The sequence below is a fragment of the Sorex fumeus genome, unplaced genomic scaffold (assembly GCF_029834395.1).
Source record: "Sorex fumeus unplaced genomic scaffold, SorFum_2.1 ptg000098l, whole genome shotgun sequence".
Classification (NCBI taxonomy): Eukaryota; Metazoa; Chordata; class Mammalia; order Eulipotyphla; family Soricidae; genus Sorex; species Sorex fumeus.
Genome location: NW_026606155.1, coordinates 85,890,888 through 85,915,366, shown reverse-complemented (window position 1 = coordinate 85,915,366; position 24,479 = coordinate 85,890,888). Strand labels below are relative to the sequence as shown.

The 24,479-nt window shown below is 41.3% G+C and overlaps 1 protein-coding gene across 5 annotated transcripts in view; it reads right to left on the bottom strand.

The window, feature by feature from the left end:
* Nucleotides 1-21,392, bottom strand: part of MGA (MAX dimerization protein MGA) — a 78,073-nt gene extending 56,681 nt beyond the window's left edge. For 4 of the 5 annotated variants that reach the window (XM_056134472.1, XM_056134473.1, XM_056134474.1 and 1 more), the window contains exons 1-4: nucleotides 20,275-21,392; nucleotides 5,253-6,195; nucleotides 2,760-2,838; nucleotides 2,542-2,637 (exon numbers count right to left, since the gene is read on the bottom strand). In XM_056134472.1, coding sequence (XP_055990447.1) covers nucleotides 2,542-2,637; nucleotides 2,760-2,838; nucleotides 5,253-6,195; nucleotides 20,275-21,335 — 2,179 coding nt within the window. In that variant the 5' untranslated portion in view covers nucleotides 21,336-21,392. The remainder of the gene's footprint in view (nucleotides 1-2,541; nucleotides 2,638-2,759; nucleotides 2,839-5,252; nucleotides 6,196-20,274) is intronic. The other variant, XM_056134471.1, reaches the window with a different exon arrangement.
* Nucleotides 21,393-24,479: the final 3,087 nt, after the last annotated feature.

Sequence of the window (24,479 nt, the reverse complement as noted above, 5' to 3'; positions counted from 1 at the left end):
CAAACCACAGCACCCAAAAGGAGAGAGAGAACAAAAGGGAATACCCTGCCACAGAGGCAGGCTGGGATGTGGGGGATGGGGAGAATGGGAGGGATACTGGGATTAGTGCTGGTGGAGAATGGGCATTGGTGGAGGGATGGATACTCGATCAATATATAACTGAAACCCAAGCACAAAAATCTGTAAGTCTACAACTGTACCTCATGGTGTTTCACTGATAAAAATTTAAAAAGATATACATAATATATATAATAAAAATATATAAGAAAGTCTTCAGCTAAGCATCACTCTAACAATACATTTCAATCTTTTATAATATCTGAATGGTAGAATTCTGAACAGATTATCAAATAGTAATTCAATGTGGCAAGGGCCATCTAAATGCCAGAGGTAGAACATTTACTTGCCTCACATTTATAAAGCCCCGGGTTCAATTCCAGCAATTGCTGGGAGCAAACAAAAAATATTTAAGGGATTGGTACGTAGTTTAACAATTTGAGATGAACTACAATGCAAGAGGACAGGGTTCTGTTCTTAGCACCACATGGTTACCTGAACATAAAGTTGAAAAAAGTTCCTGCACATCACTAGGTATAGCACCCAAATGAAACAAAAACAAGATAATAGAAATAGGTCTGAACGAGACAGTATAGGGGTATGGTGCTTGCCTTGCACACAGCTGACACAAGTTCCATAGAGATTCCCAAGCCTTACTAGGAATGAACCCAGAGCACAGAGCCATTAGTAAGCCCTGAGCAGAGCCAGGTGTGGCCTTAAAACCAATGATAATGGTGGGGGGAAAAATGATGATAATAACAGAAACAAAACATAATGAATGTAGAAAAACTTCTGAAGAGATTTCAAAAAATGTATGCAAATACTCCAAACACAGGAAGTGGACGTATAACTCTTCCTTAATAACTGCAGTTATTAAGCATGGGCTATACAACGACTTCCTTCCAAAGACTACAGCAAAGAGAGGATCAGTGACAAATCATGTGATAACAGGCACTTGATATGAGAGATGAGAACAGCACTTTCCTTTTGTCTTCCTCACATGAACTCATAACATAGTTTAACCAGAGACAAGCATCAGCAAAAGGAAAGTTAGTAGTTACTAAAATAGCAATGAAGGAACCAGAGTAATAATACAGCAAGGGTGCTTGCCTTACATGTAGCCAATTCAGGTTCCATCTGTTCCTGGCAGAACATATGGTCCCCAGAACTGCCCGCCCAAGAGTGATCCCTGAGCCAGGAGTAAGTCCTAACCACCCCTGGGTATGGCCCAAAATCCAAAACAATTAAATGGAAATAAATATAAATTAATTTTAGGAAAAGTTATTCAGCACCATCAGAAAGGTCAATATAGAGGCTGGAGAGATAGCACAGTGGGTAGGGCGTTTGCCTTGCACGCGGCCGACCCATGTTCTATTCCCAGCATCCCATATGGTCCCCTAAGCACCGCCAGGAGTAACCTAACCCCTGTGCATCGCCAGGTGTGACCCAAAAAGCAAAAAAAAAAAAAAAAAAAAAGTCAATATAGTCTATTACAACAAATGATTGCAAACTTTTTAACTAAGTCCAGACCAATAATAAAATACACAAAATTGTTTAGGATTCACACAATTAAAGTATTCTATTTACATATCTAACTATACTACTAAATACTTAAAAAATTAAGTAGGGGGTTACCCAGTACACTGGATAGGATGCTTGCCTTGCACATGGCCAACCTGGGTTCCATCCCTGGCACCCTGTATGGTCCTGTGAATACCATCATGAGTGATATCTGAGTACAGAGCCAGGAGTAAGCCCTGGGCACTGCTAGGTATAGCCCAAAAACAAAGAAAGAAAACCAAAAAAGAATGAAGCAGGACTCTCCTTTCTCTTGAAAACAAAAGGTACAAAATTAACCAAAACTTAAATAGCATGGGAAATACTGAACTACAAGAAAAAACAAAAGACTTCTGTTATCATCATGATTTTTTTAAATGAATTAAGATTTAGGGTTGTCATTGGAGTAGCACCATGCCAGAGATTGAACTTAGGGCCTCACACATGCAAGGCAAGTGCTCCAGAGCTAAGCTACATCTCCAATCACATGTGAGATACCATGTTTTACAAAGATGTTATCTTCAGAGTTGGAAAGCTGCTCTGAGGCTGAACAAAAGACCTCAACATGTTTCTAAGCTAGGTGAAGAATTATGAATGGACAGAAAACTGCAAGCTGACAGAAGTGCCAAATGACATAGAATCAAGAGTAAGGGAGAGCCGGAGCGATAGTACAGGCATTTGCACTGCATGTGGCCGACCCAGATTCAAACCCCAGCACCCCATATGGTCCCCTGAGCACCATCAGGAGTAATTCCTGAATGCAGAGTTAGGAGAAACCCCTGAGCATACCAGTGTGATCCAAAAGTCAAAAAATAAATACATTTTTAAAAAAGAACAAAGGAAAAGAAATGGGGTAAGGAAACGAGGAAAGGGAGGGGGAAAAGAACAAAATTTTAAATTGGCTTTTTTAAAAATAGAAAATATTACCTTCTTGAAGACCAGGATGTATCACCTGCTTATGCCTCAAGGTCTTCAAATCTTCTATCAATTCCTTTTCCAACTGGGAAATTCTTGCTCTGCAACCTACTCAGAAAGTGTTATAATAAAACAACTGTCTACTACAAAAGAATGAGCACTGCATTTCTGACTTCTCAGAGTCAAGCCCCAAATAAATCTTCTTAAATATATATTATTTAAAATAATACCTGGGTCATTTGTGGTTGATGTCTGAAGACTAGAGGGTTCTTCTGTTGTCCCATCAACTGCATGAATGTCTAGAGCTTCCTTTATTTAAAAAAATTTTTAAAAAAAGTAGTTAATTATTGCTTCTAGAAGTCTGAAAGCAAACCAGGAGTATCTTTTCCTGTTTTTGTTTGTATTTGGGGGCCACACACAGTGCTCAGGGCTTACTCCAGACTCCCTGGCTCTGAACTCTAGGATAACTCCTGGAGAGTTTGTGGGGGTCAGGGCTGGGGAGCCATATGGGGTGCGAGGAATCAAACCCACCCAGGACTTGTAAAAGGCAAACCCGACATCCTACCTGCTATACATACTATCTCTCCAGCCCCTATGTCTGTTTGCAATTTTTGTTGGTTTTTTTTTTGGGGGGTCACACCCTATGATGCTCAGGGATGACTCCTGGCTCTGCAATCAAGAATTGCTTCTGGGAGTGCTCAGGGGACCATATGAGATGCTGAAGATTGAACCCAGGTTGTCTGCAGGCAAGACAAACGCCCAATCCCCTGTACTATTGCTCTAGCCCCCATAATTTTGTTTTTGATTGTATTTTCTATATCCCTACATTAACATAATTATTTTAATAATCAAAAGGTAAAGAAGAAAACAAAAATTTAAGTATGTGTACCCTACACTAACTAATCGAAAATTTTATTTAAGCCAATTTGCATGCTGATTTCTTAAGAGTCTATGTAAAGACAGCTAACTAAACAATTCAAAAAGGTAAGAAGAATTCAATCTCTGTAGTATCAATTTAAAGGCTAGACTTCTATAAAATTTAAAAGAAAACCTGGGGCTGGAGCTATGCTAGTACAGCAAGTAGGGCACTTGCCTTGCACATGGTGTACCGTGTGATTCAATTCCCAGCATCCCATATGGTCCCCTGAGCACCATCAGGAATAAATCCTAAATGCAGAGCCAGGAGTAACCCCTGAGCAGAGCCAGGTATGGCCCCAAACAAAAACAAAAAAGATAAAACCTAACAGAAGCTTTTGGGCAAAGAAACAAAATGCTAGACAACAGAATCAATACGACTATTAATATTCAGTTCTCTGGCCAGAGCGCTAATAAAACAAGTAGGGCATCTGTCTTGCAGTCGCCCAACCTGAGTTCAATTCCCAGAACAACATATGATTCCATAAGTATCATCAGGAGCATAGATCCAGGAGTATGCTCTGATCACTGCTGGATATGGCCATGTACCCAACTCAAGTTCCATTCTGGACTTTACAAGGTCCCCAGAGCATTACTGGGTACAGCCTGTGGAAGCCCCAGCAATACCAGGTATTCCAGGCACCACAGAACATGAACAGCATCACCTCCTCAGTGCCACATACAGAACCTTTGGCCCAGATGGTAGGCCCCTGGACTTTGGGGAACCCTGCTTGGGAGGACAAAAAAATAAATTAAAATCAGGGATGGATTGTCCCAAAATATCTAATACTTTTCATGTAATTATGTCTTTTTATCCAGTATGATGGAAATTCCAGCAAGATACTGTCACTGTCACTGTCCTCCCGTTATTCATCGATTTTCTCGAGCGGGTCCAGTAAAATCTCCAGTATGAGACTTTGTGGTTACTGTGTTTGGAATATCAAATACGTCTTGGGTAGCTTGCCAGGCTCTCCAAGAGGGGTGGAGGAATCGAGCAAGATACTAAATCTTAAAAAAAATTCTAGAGAATCAGTGCAAAATCATAAACTGAAATTAAAGCAGGCATATTTTTCAAGCCTATCAAACAAAGCTGGAGCGATAGCACAGCGGTAGGGCGTTTGCCTTGCACGCAGCCAACATGGCCGACCCGAGTTCGATTCCTCCGCCCCTCCCGGAGTGCCCGGCAAGCTACCGAGAGTATCTCGCCCGCACGGCAGAGGCTGGCAAGCTCCCTGTGACGCATTCGATATGCCAAACACAGTAACAACAAAGTCTCCAATGGAGACGTTACTGGGCCCGCTCGAGCAAATCGATGATCAACGGGAGGGCCTTTTATCAAACAAAGCAACTGTTTTGGACAGACCCTGCCCCCTCTCCCCCAACATACTCCCATACCAAATGCATGCATTCAAAAAAGTCCACTCCAAGTTGTCAGCCAATGTACAACTCACTGTCCTCCCGCTGTTCATCGATTTGCTCGAGCAGGCCCAGTAACGTCTCCATTGTGACACTTGTTACTGTGTTTTCGCATATCGAATACATCACGGGTAGCTTGCCAGGCTTTGCTGTGCAGGCGAAATACTCTCGGTAGCTTGCTGGGCTCTCCGAGAGGGGTGGAGGAATCAAACCTGGGTCGGCCGCACAACTCAAGATTTACTATTTGAAGGGGCTCAGGTAAAGCATATGCCTCATATGCATGAATTCCTAGATTCAATGGCTAATGTGCATATGCACGCACATGTACATAAACCATTACACAATGAATGTCTGTCCTTAGGAAGAAAGAATGCTGAAACAGACAATCTTACCTTAGATTCGAAAGAAACAAAAAGAACACCATCTACATCTTCCAAATCAGGCTTCACATCTGGAAAGGTACTCCCAGGACCAGCAGGAGTATTCTTTGTTGATGCTAAAGATCTTCCTATGTTTTTAGGTGGCCTTCCTGCCTTAGAAAGCTTCAATTTTCGTGGTCTTCCTCTTTTGCCAGGAACATTGGAACTTGGATTAGCACATGCTGCCTTAGAGGCTGCTGAAATCTTAAGCATAGTTGTTCTCCTTCTGCCCAAGTCCTCTTTTCCTAAAAATGACTCCTCAGCTGAACTCTTTGAACTGTCATGTATTTTCTCTGTATTAATGCTGTCAGATATATCAGGGTATTTCCACGGAGACTCTTTAAGTAGAGGATGTTTTTGTATGGCTCTTAGATCTGATAAATGTTTCCTAAGACCATTATCTGATTCCTTGTCTAAGCAGTAGTCAGTATCATTGACATTTTCAACATAGGAAGGCGAATAGTCAAATTCTGTCAATGGTGAAGATTTATCTTTCCGAGATGGGGAAAGCATGTTATCAGGGAGCTCAGAAATCTTCACTGTACTTTTGGTGACCGCACAGGGCTCCAAACAGACTACCGGCATCTTTCCAGCTTCCAATTTGAACATTTTAGTTTTAGCAACACCTGATGGGCTATCTGGTAGCCAGTTAGAAGACACATGGTCATCTTCTAGGTTATCAACTTTATTGTGCCTCTTCAGCTGCTTCTCTAGTATCGGTTCATCATCACTGTTTGAGTACACATCTGTTTCCTCATCTGTCTCTTCCTGTTTGATAGTTACTCCTTCTGGGCACTCACCAAATTCATATTCATAATCATCCAGAGGCTCTTCTTTAATGACAACATTGACGTTTCCGTTTGGATCTAATGGTGAGGCTGCATCGGAGCCGACTTCAAAGTTGTTGGCAACAAGACTGGAAAGACAAGGGAAGAAGAATTAAAAAGGGGCAGCACTGAAAACCAAGTGATACAACATATTTCATGAGCTAGTCCCCAAAAAGACTGTAACCTAAGATTACCAAAGGTTTAACTTAATACCCTAACATTTGTCAATTTCTCACAAAATAATTAAAACTTAACCATTAATGGGGGCCAGAGCCATAGTACAGCAGGTAGGGCACTTGCTTTGGACTCCACCAAGCTGGGTTCAATCCCCGACATCCCATATGTTCCCCAGAGCCTGCCAGGATCATTGTAGACCCTGAGCACGGGGCCAGGAGTAAGCCTTAAGCACCAATGGGTGTGATCCCAAAACCAAAAACCTTAACAAGACTTCCTTACATTACCAAAAAGAATGATAACAGATTACTAATAATATTTTTCAGTGACTCAATATTTTTTTCCGCTTTTTTGGGTCACACCTGGCGATGCACAGGGGTTTACTCCTGGCTCTGCACTCAGGTGCTCAGGGGACCATATGGGATGCTGGGAATCAAACCGGGGTTGGCTGCGTGCAGGGCAAACACCTAACCCACTGTGCTATAACTCCAGCCCCCAGTGACTCAATTTTTTTTTCTTTTCGGGTCACACCCAGCGAGGCACAGGGCTTACTCCTGGCTCTCCACTCAGGAATTAAATTACCCCGAGTGGTGCTCAGGGAACCATACGGGATGCTGGAAGTCAAACCCGGGTCGGCTGCATGCAAGGCAAACACCCTACCCGCTGTGCTATATATTGCTCCAGCCCCAGTGACTCAATTTTTAAGCTCAGCTGGCACTGATCTAAAGCCAAACTAGAAATCTACACATTGATTAACTGTCAATAAAAACAAATGTCCATTACAACCAAGAATTGTAGTAAGTATGACTGAAACCCAATCATGAACAACTTTGCAACTGTGTACCTATTTCAGTGATTCAATAAAGGAATACAAAAAAGAACTGTAATAAATATCAAAAAGAATCCATAAGGGGGCAGAGAGAGAATACATGGGAAGGGCATTTGCCTTGCACATGGCCAATCCAGATTCAATCTCCAACAACCCATACAGTTCCCCAAGCCTCACCAGGAGTGATGCCTGAGTGCAGAGCCAGGGAATAAGCCTTTATTTTTGCCAGGTATGGCCCCCCCAAAAGAAAAGAAAACAAAACAAAAAAGAAGAATCCTTAAAACAATTAGCTACTTTTTCTTTTCCTATGGAGTGTCTCTCTATAGCACTTGGGGATCAAGGGACTCCCACAAATTAGAACTAATATTTTTTAATGAACAGGCCCACTGATGTCATGTTACTCAGGTTCTGTGGTTCTAGGGGTCACCAGGGTCACCCCAGGTTATTCACTGTCACTGTCCTCCCGTTGTTCATAGTTTCTCGAGCGGGCCCAGTAATGTCTCCATTGTGAGACTTGGTTGTTATTGTGTTTGGCATATCGAATACATCACGGGTAGCTTGCCAGGCTTTGCCGTGCGGGCGAGATACTCCCGGTAGCTTGCCGGGTTCTCGAAGGGGGGCAGAGGAATCGAACTTGGGTCGGCCATGTTGACTGCATGCAAGGCAAACAGGCCCTACCCGCTGTACTATAGCTCCAGCCCTCCCAGGTTATTATGTTACACTAAACATAGTTGATTTTTTTAAACAGTGATTCTCCCTGGACATTTAGAGGGTAATTTTTATTTTTAATTGAGATACAATTTATCTAACACAAAGCCTAAGATTCTGACAATTTTAAAATACACAATTCAGTGATTTGGTTTTTACCTTCCTGTATATTCACAATGTTGTTACTAGGTAATTTTCCAACCAGGCTTATCTAGCAAAAAATAAGAGATTCCCAACTGAAGACAAAGAAGTAGAATTCATTCTTTCAAAATTTTTCGTTTTGATATCAGTAGTATTTAACAATTGAAACTAATAAATGAGTCTAGTCCAAGACCAATTAGGACCCAAGATTAATACAAACACAAAAGTTATATTCCTACAAGTTAAAAATGCCAAAATACAAGAAATTAATTCAATGAGTATCAAGAATAAAAATTAATGAACCAAAATATAAGATTTATACAAAGAAAACCTCTAAACTCCTAAACAAAAAAAAAAAAATCCTTAAATAAAAAGAAAAACATCAATGTATACGCACTAAAATACAACATCAGTAAAACCGCAATATTTTTCCTGAAAATAACCTATGGATTCAAGACAAATTTCCTTCTTAAAATCTCACATAGAATTTCTATGGAAATGAATATGCTGATCTTACAATTCACATGACAACTCAACATACCCCCAAAACAACCTAAACAATCTTGGTTTGTACAATCTTGGTTTGAACAGTATTCAAGTTCTGAGGACTCACCCTTCCCAATTTCAAAATGTGCTTACTACATACCAAACTACTGCAATCAAAACAATATGATATTGGGGCTGGAACGATAACACAGACAGTAGGGCATTTGTCTTGCACGCGACCAACCCGGGTTGATTCCCAGCATCCCATATGGTCGCCTGAGCTTGGCCAGGAGTGAATCCTGGGTGTAGAGCCAGGAGTAACCCCTGAGCATCGCTGGGCATGACCCCAAAAAATAAAATAAATTTTAAAAAATTAATATAATGACAAAGGTACATCAAAAGTACAAAGAAACTACAAAAATTAAGAAAAAAATCAGAAAAAAACCAACTTCATTAATAATATTAATAACAAAAACACTGAGTAAGTTATCCATAAAACTTATCTTACAGAACTGTATAATATATTCAAGAGTACACAAAACTGTAGTCAAGAGAACATATGCTAGACAATAAAGCAAACTAATGATAAATATTGCAAAGGCTACGTGTCACATGTTTCTGACAATAGAAATCAACACTGTATCAAAATTCATAGAATTTACCTAAAACAGTGCTCTGAGAGAATTTTATTATCTTCAAATACGTAAAGATCTTTTAAAAAATCTAAATAGGCCCTTGAAGAAATAGCAGAGGGCTGTATGCAGATGCTCTTGGCTCCATCTCCAGTACCACATATGGTACCCCAGCACTGCAGAAATGACCAATGAACACAGAGTCAGAAGCCCTGAGCACCAATGAGTGTGGTCCAAAAGTCAAATAAACAGACAGGCTTTTAGTCCATTAAAGAAAGATGTAAAATCTATTAGCTTAGTCAGGAGTTTGTACACTTTCCGTAACTGGCTAAATAGTAAAAATTACTTTGTGATCCTGAGTCTCTACTGCAGCCACTCCTCTGTCACATAACATAAAAAGCAGTCACAGATAACAAAAACTGCTATTCCAAAAATAAACATGGAAATTTAACTTTTACATAATTTTCACATCACAAAAGTCTTTTTTCCCCCATCACCACCATTTAAAAACTTAACCAGGCAGAAGCAATAATACAGGGAGTAAGATACTAGCTTTGTAGGCAACTGACATGGGTTTCATCTCTGGTACCACATACAGTCCCCTAAGCATTGTCAAGAGTGATCTCTGAGAGCAGAGCCAGGAGTCAGCCCTCAGTACTGCTGTGTGTGACACGTGCACCCCCCCACCCCCTGCCCCGCCAACAAAAAAAGGGAAAGAAATAAAAAACAAAAATTGAAACTTATGGGGCTGGAGCGATAGCACAGTGGGTAGGGTGTTTGCCTTGCACGCGGCCTACCAGGGTTCGATTCCCAGCATCCCATATGGTCCTCCCAAGCATCACCAGGAGTAATTCCTGAGTGCATGAGCAAAGAGTAAGCCCTGTGCAATGCCGAGTGTGACCCAAAAAATATAAATAAATCACGATCATGACCATCCTGTTATTCGTCGATTGCCTCGAGCAGGCCCCGGTAACATCTCCTTCGTCCTAGCCCTGAGATTTTTTAAGAAGTGCCAAATTCAAGGCTCTTTCAGAGTTAGGAGAATGAGACCCATCATTGTTACTGGTATTTGGCATATTGGGTACTCCACGGGGAGTTTGCCAGACTCTGCCGTGTGGGCAGGTTACATTCGGTAGCCTGCCAGTTTGTCCAAAGTAGGAATGAGATAATAAGATGTCTTCTGGGAGCTGGGTTTTACAGTCTCTGGGTCTTGGCCGTTGATGGGTTACACAGCGCCAGGGGGCCAGTTGGTGGGTGTGACCCCCACCTACTGGAATTTGGATCTGGGTGGAGGATGCTCAGCCCCGATCCGAGTAGGCTTGGAGATCTCAGCCCCGGGACCCGTGTGCCTTTGTTCCTCTGCTGGTACCTTCATGTGTGCAGAGAGTGGTCTCAGCATGGTGGTGGCTGGTTCTGGAGGTCTTCGGCTGCCGGAGCCTTGGTCGGGGCGGGGAGGAAAACTCAACCCACTCCCCTCCAAGGGGCCCTGGTGAGGACAGCCAGGCATGGGGGCAGGAGACTCTGCGCTGTTCTCTTCCAGGAGCTGGGTTTTATAGTCTCTGAGTCTTGGCAGTTGATGGGATTACAAGGTGCCAGGGGGCCAGTTGGTGGGTGTGACCCCCGCCTACTGGAATTTGGATCTGGGTAGAGGATGCTCAGCCCCGATCCGAGTAGGCTTGGAGATCTCAGCCCCAGGACCCGTTATTTATAATTTATAAATAAATATAAACTTATTTATTTATAAATAAATAAGTAAATAAATGAACAAAAATATTTTTTTAAAAAATTGAAACTTACAAAGAAAACTCTATGGCTTCCCTAAGGAAATCACATGGTCTGTGATCTGTCACCCCGCCCCCGCCTTCTCAGCCCCCCTTCCCAACACCTGGGATGCTCAGAGGTTATTCCAGACTCAGGAATTAATCCTGCCTGTGCTCAGGGGACCATAAGGAATGCCATCGGGTTGGCCACATGCAAGGCTAGTACCCTACTGGCTGTACTACAGTTCCAGTTCCGGTAAGTCTCTTTCTTACAGATCACAGACTGTATTTCCAAATCAAAAAAATAATGAGAAACACATCAAAAAGAACAAGAATAATCATGCTGATGTGGATGCAAAGAGAAAGGCACTCTCATTCACTGTTGGTGGGGTGGGAACGCCAACTGGTCCAGCCTTTTCGGGAAATATAAACATTCCTCAAAAAACTAGAAATTGAGCTTCCATTTGACCCAGCAATAACCACTTCTGAGAATATACCCTGTGGGCCCAAAAACACACAGCAGAAATCCCATCTGCACTTTCTATATTCAATGCAGCACTATTCACAATAGCAAGAATCTGGAAATAACCCAAGTGCACATGAACAGACAACTGGATAAAGGAAACTATGGCACATCTACACAATGGAATACTAGGCAGTATTATAATTATAATACTACCAGGAAAAATGAAGCCATGAAATGCACTTATAAATGGATGGTCATGGAGAGTTTCGTGCTGAGTGAAATGAGTCATAAAGAGAGGAACAGGCATAGAATTGTTGCACTCATTTGTGGGATAAAAAAAAAAAACATAGTATGAGAGTAATACCCAAGGACAATAGAAACAAGGGCCAGGAGGATGGATCCACTTGGAAGCTTGCCATGAGGGGGGCGAGGGGGCAGAAGCAGTTTGGATAAAGGAGGGACCACTATGACATTGATAGCTGGAAATGATCACTCTGGACAAGAACTGAGTGCTGAAAGTAAAGGGATATACAAGATAACCTTTCAGTACCTGTACTGCAAACCATAACGCTCAAAAGGAAAGAGAGCATGAACAAGTGAGGGAGCTTGTGTGTGTGTGTGTGTGTGTGTGTGTGTGTGTGTGTGTGTGAGAGTGAGAGAGAGAGAGAGAGAGAGAGAGAGAGAGACAGAGACAGAGAGAGAGAAAGTGTAATGCAATCAGGAGAGAACACGGGCTTCTCCAAACATGGGTGGAGATCACCCCAGTAAGTCTGTTTCTAAAAAAAAGTTTGAACAAACAGAGAATGGTCACTTTACAACTTGTTCTACAGAGAACACATAATACTAAAACCAAACTATCTGAAATAAAGCTATGAATCAATGTCCTCTATAAATTTAAGTATGAAAGTGGGCTGAGGGGTAGGAAAGAGTGCACCTACGTTGCATGCACCTGATCCAGGTTCAATCCCCAGTACCCCATACTGAACATGGCCAGGACTACTTCCTGAGTATGAGCTAGGGAGTCAGGAGTAAGCTCTGAGCACACCAGGTGAGGCCCCAAAAACCAGACAAAGAAAACAAAGTGGAGCTAAATGTTTATTTCCCATGGGGGAGGCCCAGTTCAATCCACAGCACCACACAGTTAACCCCAGGAGCATGGCCAGGAGCAACCCTCAGTACAGAGCCAATAATAGGGCTAAAGAGGTAAGACAGCAGGTAAGACACTTGTTTGCCTTGCATATAACCAACAAGGGCTCAATCCCAGCATTCCCAGAGTGATTTATGAACACAACGACATGTGGCCCCAAAGTCAAACAAACAAAATACCAGAGCCAATAGTAGCCCTAGAACATCACCAGGCGTGGCACAAAATCAAACTTTACATACAAATATTTTCAACAAAATATCAGCAAATTTAATGTGACAATCAATAATTATTTTACTGTGACCGTGTATTACTTACTCAAGGAATACAAGGCAGATAGAGTATTTACAGACGCCATCTCCTCACTCCCCAACTCAACAACAAAGGAAGAAAATTATACCCCATCTCAATGAATGTAGGATAATTCGATAAAATTCAACACTTTTTGGTTGGGAGTGGGAGCAAGGCCATATCCGTCAGTTTTCAGAGACCACACCCAACAGTGCTCAGAGTACAATAAGCGATGCCAGAATTCAATCCAGTGTCAAGGCTGCAGCCATATACTAGGCAACTGCCTTAACCTTTATACTAACCATCTCTAATCCCTCAACACACACTGTTAACAACTTTAGAAAAATTAAACCTAAGTTATACTTCCTCAAGTGGTAGAGACAGCTACAGGGACTGAAGCCACAGTACTGCTAGTAGGGGGTTTGCCTTGGACATAGCTCACCTAGGTTTGATCATCTGCACCCCATGGTTCCCTGAGCAGTGCCAGTAGTAACCCAGGCACTGCCAGGTATGGCCAAAAAATAAAGATTACAAAAGGGCCGAAAACACAGTATTGCAGATAGGGCTCTTGCCTTGCACACAGTCAACCCCGTTTCAATCTCCAGCACCACATATGGTTCCTCCTGAGCTTCACCAGGAATAATTTTCACTCTGTACAGAATCAGGAATGTTAAGCGCTGAGGCACTGCAAGTGTGCCCCACCTCGAAAAGTAAGGTTAGGGGCCAGAGCAATAGTACAGCAGGTAGGGCATTTGCCTTGCACACGGCCGACTCAGGTTTGATCCCCAGCATCCCATATGGTCCCCAGAGCACCGCCAGGAGTAATTCCTGAGTGCAGAGCCAGGAGGAACCCCTGAGCATTGCTGAGTATGACTCAAAAAAAGCAAAAATAAATAAGATTTTGAAAGTCCTACAGACATTATAGTATACAACAATACTTAAGAGTGAACATGAACGACCACTCTTAGAATTTGGCTTCAACACAGTACCAGAAAACCACTAAGTGCAAATGGGCAAGCAAGGATGCTCCAAAAGAAGTTCTGCACTCTACCTGTATGTCTCCTCATTTGGATATATTCTTTAATAACAAACTGTATTAACCATAGTGACTTCCTAAATTCTGTAAGTTACTCTAGTGGATTAGTGAACTGAGAGGACAAAAGGACCTGTGAATTCATAGCCAATTTGGTTAGAAGCCAATTTGCAGCCAATTCCTGTAGCCTCGTGACTCCAATTATGGCCAAATGAAGCGGTGATGCTGAGAGGTCTATGCCATCACTGAACTCAGAAGTCCGACACTGGGGTTATGGTGCCGCCAGCAGGTCAATCTGTACCTGTGAGGCGAGTGCATCAGCAGCCTCATGGCGCCTTCAGACTTCCAGATACCCCAAAATTGCTGCTGTGCCTTTGGCCAGACCCCAAAAACTTGGGGCAAAGTTTACCAAGAAAGTAAACAGCCAAAAGTTAGGTATGTGGGAAACACGCCCACAAACCACCTCAGGCCCAACTATATAATTGGAGGCGTGGCATCTCTGGTTCCTGACTGAACTGCTTCCTGGTTGAATGGCCATGATCCCAGAGACTCAGAAACAAATCTGGAAACCCAGCGGCTTTTGGCAGAAATGCATCCGTTCCCTGCAGTAGGTTACCGGTGCTGGGCCAACCCAGGTGGGAATAAGTTTTGTGCCTTGGCCTGTTCCCCCTGGCAGCCCGGTGGCCACCATCCTCCAGAGCCACTGGACAGTCAGGTTTGGGCCTGCAGTGACGAGACATGTTGGGCCTCACGGGATGGGGGTGAAGCCAGGCCTGTCCTCCCCACCCCAACGAGACCCCAAGTCATCACCCACAAACAGCCTCTCTGGCTCCTGATCAAGCTGCTTAACGGCCATGATCCAAGAGACTCAGGAGCAAACCTCTGAACCCAGCAGGTTTTGGCAGAAATTCCTCCAGATTTAAGTGTTAAAATTTTGGAATTTCAAAATCGCGTGGCCACTAATGCAGCCACATGACATCATATGTTATTCATAACCAGCAACAGAAAACAAATGGTCTACGGTTGCTTTTTCAGCAGATCTGAGTGTTGGGGTAAAATCTCAAATAATAATGGTGGGTCTGGTGTCAAAACATTGAATGTAATCAAAATAGAGAGAGAGAGTAATGTGGAAATCATCTGCCCCACAGGTAGAGGGAGGGTGTGGCATGGGGATATACTGGGGTTGTTGAGGGTAGAGAATGGGCACTGGTGAAGGTACAGGTGTTTCATTGTATGACGGAGACTTAGACCCGTAAGCTTTGTAACTGCTCTCACAGTGATTCAATAAATAAAATTATAAAAAATGAAAAAAAAAGTAAGGTGGAGTTCATGCCCAATTCAATCAGCTAATCAGTGGCTGAATAAATAGCAGTACTCCTACATACAAAAAAATAAAAAAAAAGAAGCCTGACACTAACTCTGAACTGTTAAATGTCAGAACTGAACTGCAGGAAACCAACTGGAGTTAGAATAGTACTACTTTGACATATAATTTTATCTTTGACATAAATTTTAAGACTGTGTAGTCTCTGAAGAAATAAACATTGAACAGTATCTTCTGAAAATTAAAAATTTGACAAATAGGGAAAAGCTAAAAGAAACCCCATTGCAACAATCTAAGAAATACACCAGATATAGTCAGAAAAAATAGGGCAGGGGAAATAGCTCAAAGGGCCAGAGCACATGTCTAGTATGAACAGGACACCAGAGGTTCAAGCCCCTCCACCAGATAACCTCCGGAGCATTATTTGGTATAACAATGGTGGTCCCCAGAACCACTGGGAAGACTCAAGAAAGACCATATTAAACACATTAAAGATAAGAAACTGTGTCTGGCATATCGAATACTCTCGGTAGCTTGCCGGGCTCTCCGAGAGGGGCGGAGGAATCGAACTCGGGTCGGCCATGTTGGCCGCTTGTAAGGCGAACGCCCTACCCGCTGTGCTATCGTGGGGGCTGGAGCGATAGCACAGCGGGTAGGGTGTTTGCCTTGCATGCGGCCAACATGGCCGACCCGAGTTTGATTCCTCCACCCCTCTCGGAGAGCCGGGCAAGCTACCGAGAGTATTCGATATGCCAGACACAGTAACAACAAAGTCTCCAATGAAGACGTTACTGGGCCCACTCGAGCAAAGATAAGAAACAAGCAGTAAATATGATTCTTTGGCTTAAAGTGTTTAACCTGCAGGCATAAAGTTGTGAATTCAAACCTGGATAACACGGGCAAGCGCAGAGGCCATACTAACAGCTCTGCATTTAGTTAGAGAACCCAGCAAGAAAGAGCAAGATGACTCACTGAGTAAACACCATGGGAAAGCTGCAGCAGAGAACGTGATACACTATGGTATATCAGATATACATAGTTGGTATACTATGCAGGCGTCTATACCAGGGCTATGAGATAATCCTCACTGCCCCATAGTCTGGGGTCCCTAGCGAAGGGCAAAAAATAGTAAGAAACAACAATAAGAGTCTGGAGCGATAGTACAGTGGGTAAGGCGTTTGTTTGTCCTGAGTTAGATCATCTGCATCCCATATGGTCCCCTAAGCACCGCCAGGAGTAATTCCTGAGTGCAGAGCCAGGACTAACCCCTGAGCATTGAGGGGAGTGACTCAACCCCCCAACCCGCAAAAATAAAACAATGAGATAGAACACTTTTTGGGGGGTTTCTGGTCTGGGTCATGCTCAGCCAGCCATACTTGAGGCTTACTCTGTGCTCAGGGATCATTCCTGGAAGAGCTGTAGACCATATGGGGTGCCTGAGATCAAAAGCAGGTCAACCATGTACAAGTCAAACACCCTACTCACTGTACACTCTGACCCCAAGGAGATAAAAGACTTACCACTGAAAACTACTCAACTTTACTAAAAGAAAAAAATCTAAAGACCTAAATACATGAAAAAACATTTCATGTCCATGGATTAGAAAACATACTTTAACAACACTATCCAAAAGAGATACTTAAGAGATTCAGTGTAATTCTTATCAAAATGCCATGGTGTCTTTTCAGAAGAAAAACTGATACTAAAATTTAAATAGATTTTTTAAAGAAGTAAAATTTAAATGGAATTTCAAGAAATCTAACAAGTCAAAACAATTGGGGGGCAGGGGGAACAGTTGTAGATTCACTCTTTAGAATTCAAAACGTAGGGCATATTCCTCAAACCCATGTTCTCCCCTGAACATTTGTCTCCCTTTCTTTGCTTGCCTATTTCCACTCAATGAAGCCTATTTTTTGTCTTGAACACATATATACCCTTTCTTTCCTTGCACATCTTTCTAAGCATGCTTTGTTCAATAAAAACTACTTTGCTTTACTAAAAAAATATAAATAAAATTTTAATCAATGGCTGAATAAATAGCAGTACTCCTACATTAATATAAATAGAATTCAAAACTTACAAGGATATAATCAACATATTGTATTACTAGCATAAGGATGGACATACAGATCAACAGATTAGAGCCCAGAAAGAAAACCCTCACAGTATGTATCAACTCTTTTTTTTAAGTACCAAAACCATTAAACACACAAAGGCTAATTCTTTCAATAAAGGATGAAGAAACTAGATATACACATGCAGAAGAAAACTGAACCATTATAACATACATAAAATACTCAACAATGGAGGCCAGAGTGATAGTACAGTAGGTAGGGTGTTTGCCTTCCACGTGGTCAACTGAGGTTTGATGCCCAGCATTCCATATGGTCCCCCAAGCATAACCAGGAGTAACTCCTAAGTGCAGAGTCAGGAGTAACCCCAGAGCATCGCTGGGTGTGACTACCCCCCCAAAAAAAGCCAAAAGGGGGGGGGGGGGGAGAGAGGAGAAAAAGAGAAAAAATACTCAAGGATAATAGGCATTCTAGTCAACAAACAACACAGCAAAGACTGCTATGAAGACCTTAAAAGACCAAAACAATCTAAAACACTAAGATAATGGGGGCCAGAATAATAGTATAGCAAGTAGGACACTTGCCTTGCAAGCAGCCAAGCTGGGTTCAATCCCCCGCACCCCACATGGTCCCCGAGTGAGGAGTGATCCCTGAGGGCAGAGCCAGGAGTAAGCTAAGCCTGAGCACTTGAGTGTCATATAAAAACCAAAACAGAGAGAGAAAAAAAAAAACAGAGACAAAAATTCTCAGCAAATTATAATAATTAAATTATCATAACCAAGTGAGATTTATCACACATGTGCAAGACTGGCTTAATATCTGAAAACAGATTGATATAATTCACCTAATCTACAGACTTAAAAGAAAAATCATAGTTCTAGCAGAGCTTTTAAAAAGCAATTGGAAGTGAAGTTCATGCTCAATTCAATCTGCTAATCAGTGGCTGAATAAATAGCAGTACTCCTACATTAAAAAAGAAATAAAAAATAAAGATTTGCAATGTTAAAAGGAAAAAAAAGCAGTAAAATCCAACACTAATTCATAGTAATTCTCAGAAGGTAACTTTCACATTGCAATTTATTTTTTATTCTTTTTTAGTATTTTTTTAATTGTATCACTGTGAGACAGACCCTTACAAAGTTGTTCATGATTAGGTTTCAGTTATAGTGTTCCAACACCCAACCCTCCACCAGTGTACATTTCCCAGCAACAGAATCCCCAGTTTCCCTTCCATCACCTCCCACCAAGTCTGCCTCTATGGCAGGCACTTTCTCAATAAAATTTAGAACACCTAAACTATTTTTAAAAATCTACTAAAGATTTTTTTCCATCATACTGGATGAGAAATTAGAAGCTTTCCCACCAATATTAGGTACAAAATAAGGATATCCTGTCACCATTCTTTTCAGCACTAAACCAAGTCTTTGGACATGTAGTAGGACAACCAAAGGAAATAGAAGGAATACAGATGGGGGAGGAAGAAAACTGTCTGCAAATTACAGTTTATGCAGAAAACCCAAGACTCTACCAAAAAAAAAAATTCTGGGACTAATAGCAATTATAGCAAAGTTGGAAGAAGGTTCAGATACAAAAATGAAGGCAAGAGAGATAAGGTACTTGCCTTGCACACAACTGACCAGAGATCAATCTCTGGTACTACATACAATCCCAGTTCCATTAAACACGATCCTTGCTGGTGTGACCCAAAAATCAAAACCAAACCCCCAAAATTGAAAAAAAAAGGTCAGAGTACAGGGTGCATGACTTGTATGTGGCTGACTCTGATTTAATCCCGAGCATTACATGGTCTCCCACTACCAAATGTGACCGCAGAAGCCCTGCAAGCAACACTGTGCATCCTCAGATCCTCACTGCATTATCTCTCCGTGACACCTCCCCTCTCCTTAAGTGTTTTCTTAAGACATTTTTGTAAGCCTTGAACATGCATAAGGAGTTCAAATGTATACTACCACATCAAAGCAATATAAAAAATAAAAAGGATATATATGATTACAACTACTTGACACTCAAAATAAGGGAAAGATAAAGAAACCATAAAAATATCAGTGGCTGCCAGAGGTTGGGAATAAGAGGAGGATTAATAGGTAGAGCACAGAATTCTTGGGATTAATGAAAATAACTGTGCATGAAACTGTACTGGCGGCTATGTAGAATGTATTTGTTCAAACCACCTGAATGTACACCACCACAAGTAAACTTTGACTCTGGTTGATTATCATGCATCAAACTAAGTTCATCAACTGTTAACAGCTATACAAGTCTAGCAGAGGTATTTACAATTCAGGGAGGCTATGCATGCATACTTGAGGAATGGGTATACAAGAAATTTTTACCTTTTCAATTTTGCTATGAACCTAAACAACCTCTAAACAATATCTGATAATTTTAATAAAATGTTATATAGTAATATAGTCATCTATATAGTTATATATGTTATATAGTTATATAGTCATCTATTTTAATATTTATTAACCTTCACTTTACTTTCCTAATCAATTTATGAGTTAGGATGCCCACAGGGCAAGTAAATCCTGAAGTATTAGACATAACCAAATAAAACTAACAAATCTCTTACTAAGTTTTGTTTGTCATAATTTGGAGTCATCCTTTTCTGATTCCCAATTAATCAAAAATTACCTATCTATGTGTTTACCGAGTAAGTCATACGTAAATTAATCAAATTCTAATCTAAGTAAACAAAAACTCCTATTCTGCGATATCATCTAATTTGCCTACAATTCTAGACTCTGAAACTATGTGATATTCATTACAAAAAAATGAACTGTCGCTGTACAGCAGGCAGGGCGTTTGCCTTGCATGCAGCCAAAATGGGTTGAATCCCCACTTCCCAGATGGTCCCCCCAGCACCACCAGGAGTAATTCCTGAGTGCAGAACCAGGAGTAACCCCTGAGCATCGCTGGGTATGACCCAAAAAGGGGAAAAAAAAAAAACTGTCCCTTCACAGAATGTGGGTGATATTTTATAATATTATATATTTATTAGTGTATAGTGAAAAAAGTCAATAATCCATACAACCAATATGCTAAAACCCCAAAATTTTTTTAATTACGAAAAGTATTACATACCTTTCAGAAACCTCTTGCTTCATTTGAGGAGCTTCATGTGCTGAATCAACATCCATGAAATCAAGGAAGTCTTGTTTACTATTAAAGGAAGGCTTTTCCAAACCCTTGCCTGCTGTTTCAAGACCCGTGGATGAAGGATCCAAATCATTTAGCTGTATCTCTGATCCTTCACCTTCTATAAGACGGACACGTTGACCAGGAGAACTGGGAACACTATTCCCTTCTTGGTCAGAGCTGTTCTTTTGTTTTCCATCTCTCTGGGGCTTACTATTTAGCCCATCATCCCGGAAGCCCTTAGCAAATGGATTGTAATCTATTTTCAGCTGAGTAATCTGAATATTCTGATAAGCTGTTACCGCAAAAAATTCAGTCTGTGGGAAAGTAAAAGTGTGCACACCAGGACCATTTAACTGTATCACTTCAGTAGCCTTCTCTGCAGGCACCAAATGAAGCCTTGGCAGGTAGCGATGCATAGAATGTAAGATGATGTGCCCTTCCTGGTCCAGTGTATTGTTGGTAAGCTTGAGTTTATAGAAAGATACTGGTTGATGCATCCAATAATGACCTGTGGAAGGTGATTCTGGATGAATAAAAACCCTCCCCAAAACATGGGGCTCAGCTTTCCCACTGGGTTCCCACCAGCGACCATTCCACTTATAACGATGATTATCCACAGGAGATATATCCATGACAAGGATATACTTCATATTTGAATCTAAGCCTGTTATCCAGTAACGACAGTAGGGAAACATTCGTCTTCCCTGCTTGGTCAGAATCATCTCTGTGCTTCGATGATAGAACTCATTCCACATACTATTGTTATCCAAGGTGACAGTGATTCCTCCCACCGTACAATCAGCTGGTAGGCATATTTTCCCTTTAGATTTTCCTGCTGATGACACACTGCTAGCCAAAGCACAAGCATCCCGATTAGTAACCAAAATTCCTTGATCAGTTTTGCCATTTCCTGGCGGTTTTAGGATGACAAAGAAGGTGGGTGTGGCTCCAGCCACTGTCCCACCATCTTGATTAGCCAATATAATCTGCTGTTTCTCCTCCATGATTCCAGTAGGAAACTCAGTAGTCAGATAACTATAGTCACCACATAGTCACAATGGCCTTCCCAGCCTAAAAATAACAAGACAAAAACTCTTAATCAGGTGAATAATTAACAGAAATTAAAGAATTATGATATTCTGAAACTTTTTTTTTTAAATCCCCCGTGCAGTACCAGGGATCAAACTCAGGGCCTCACATAGGAAAGTGTGCTAAAACTAAGTTATATTTCCAGAACCTAAATTCTTTGGGTTTTTTTTTCTGGTTTCTGTGCCACACTTGGCTATGCTCAGGATTTACTCCTGGCTCTGTCAGTGATCACTCCTGGTGGGGCTCAGAGGACATGTGGAATGCCAAGAATTGAACCCAGGTCACTCACGTGCAAGACAAGCACACTACCCACTGTAATATCCACAAACACACAAATTCTAAGACTTTGCATCATCTTATGTTTCTCTGAATTCTAATTATCTTTTTAAGGTTTATTTCCTTCTAGCTAGCTAAAATTACTGATATCCGTGTCTACCAATTCACTGTAAATACTATAATCTCGTAAAAACAAGCTGAAGCATGTTCAATACAGAATACACAAAAGTACTAAACTTCACAAAAACTTAAGATTACAAAGTCATTTGCATTTTTCAATTTGCATTTTAAAAGAATCTCAACACCGAATTAGAGGGATTTCTTTACATAGTAAACTGAGTGAAAATATGTTTTAGGGCTAGAAACAGAAATATGCCTTAGGGCTCAAAAGACTGGAGTATATATTTTGAATGCAGAAAGCCTGAGGTACTCCTGGCACATGGTCCCCAGAGCACTTCCAGGAGAGACCCCCAAGCAAAGAACTCAGAGTAGCTCCTAAGCACCATGTGAATTTTGAATCATGTGGCCAGATTCAAAAACAATTCCATTTTTTCCCCTTTTAACTTCCATTTTACCATTGTACAGAATTAGCCCTTTATTACGGCACTGACATGGGTTCATTAGTGAGTAAAATGTTAACTTGCGAGAATATACACTTAAAGAAGTCATGATAAAACACTGAAACTTACTGAGAAATTGCTGTCTCTACAATTTACACTAAAAAAAAAAAAATTCCAGATAAATTATGCATTTAAAATCCCATGCCCCAAGGCCTCATACTTATTTTTAATTATTAAATCCTGAGAAAAGTGTTTTGATAAGTAGAACACAAAACCTAGAAGCAAAAAAAAATAAAGATTTTGAGAAATTCAACATCATAAACTTATTCTGGCAACAATAAACCAAGCAAAATTTAAAAACAAATGACTAATTGGGCAAAGATATTTCAACTTTCATCATAAACAATTCATTTCCCTAAAAGAAAATAGGTCCCTGCAAATCAACAAGGCTAAAAGTCAAAGCAATCAAGAGTAAATGACCATGAAAATGTATAGGGCTTTGAATATGAGAAATCAAAATTAAAATTCTGAAATATTGCTTTTTACTGATAGACTGGCAAAAATCACATTATGGCAGAGGTGTTGTAAGGGTACATGTCAACCAGTGGTATCCTTTATATTGAATGAATAAGATAACTGTCTAGGATATAGGGGCGACTTGAAAGCACCAAAAGCACACACGCATATATCTTGCAAAACAGCAGTTCTTCTATTCTTTATACTAGGTAGTACACATGTGCTCACATACACACACACACACACACACACACACACACACACAAATCCATGCTAAATTACACGTACAATTATTCTCTTAATTCGTTTTTTAAAGTTTTAAGCACCATGACTTATAGCACTGTTAATGATAGGGCTGTATACATACAGTGTTTCATAAATTTTCCTTTATAACAGCAAAACATTGAGTGGGTGGGAAGGTCATCAGACAGAATGGTTACGTGAGCCAGAGAGTATAGCACTTAAGGAACTTGCCTTGTACACAGACCTAAATCAGAACCCAGCAGCTTCTGGCAGAAATGTGAATGGACTATGCATTAAGCCATGGCACCGTTCTCCACCCCTCTCCCCCGGGAGGGGGGGGGGCGCATGGGGGGTATATCCGGTTCTTGATGGTGGAAAATATGTACTGGTGAAGGGATGGGTGTTTGATCATTGTATGACCGAGACTTAAAACTGAAAGCTTTGTAACTGTTCTCACAGTGATTCAATAAATTTAAAAAAAAAAAAAAAAAAAAAAAGGACCTTGCCTTGTAGACACCCAACCCAGTTAAAATCTCCAGCACCCCATATGGTCCCCAGGTCCGCCAGACAGAAGTGATCCCTGAGCACAGAAGGGGAGGGAGGGTGAGGTCAAAGCATCATCGGGTGTGGCCCCCAGCTGCAGAAAAAAAAACGGTTAGTGATATGGTCAGAGTCAGAAAGCATGTTATGCAAGCAGGACGCCTGGATTTACTCCCTCATGCCAGTCTACCCAGTTCCAACCCAGCAATCTAACCCTAAGCACCAGTATGCGGCCCAAACAACCTGAATAGTGGTCTATCTATAATGTGGTATATAAATGAACTATAAATGATATGCAAAAACTTTATGGACTCAAAAAATTTTAAGAGATATCAATAGCAAATGTTCAAAAACTGCACTACACTCCATTTCCTTAAAAAACTTCTTTTCAAGATTGCATTCATCTGGGGAATATAAAGCAACAAAATGGAAGACTAACACCCAAGAGTGGCTGAGATTAGTACCAGGAATTTTGCTCCATGACTTGGAGGCCAGCCACACGTGCTAGGGGAAAAGGAAGCTCAGATGGAGAAGAGAGCACCAAATAAAGGGTGTTGGGAGGATTCCCCTAGGGTGGGGGAGAAGCATGCTGAAAGTAGACTATAGACCAAACATGATTGCCTCTCAATGCCTCTCTTGCAAAACACAGGACCCAAAAGAAGAGAGAGAGAACAAGGGGGAATCCCCTGCCACAGAGTCAGGGTGGGATGGGGGGGTGATGGGGGGATGAGAGGGATGCTGGGACTCGTGGTGGTGGAGGATGGGCGCTGGTGGAGGGATGGGTACTTGATCATTGTATAACTGAAACCCAAGCACAAAAATTTGTAAGTCTATAACTGTACCTCATGGTGTTTCACTAATAAAAAAATTTAAAAAAAAAAACACCTTCTTTTCAGAGGCTGAAGCAATAGCACAGTCAGTAGA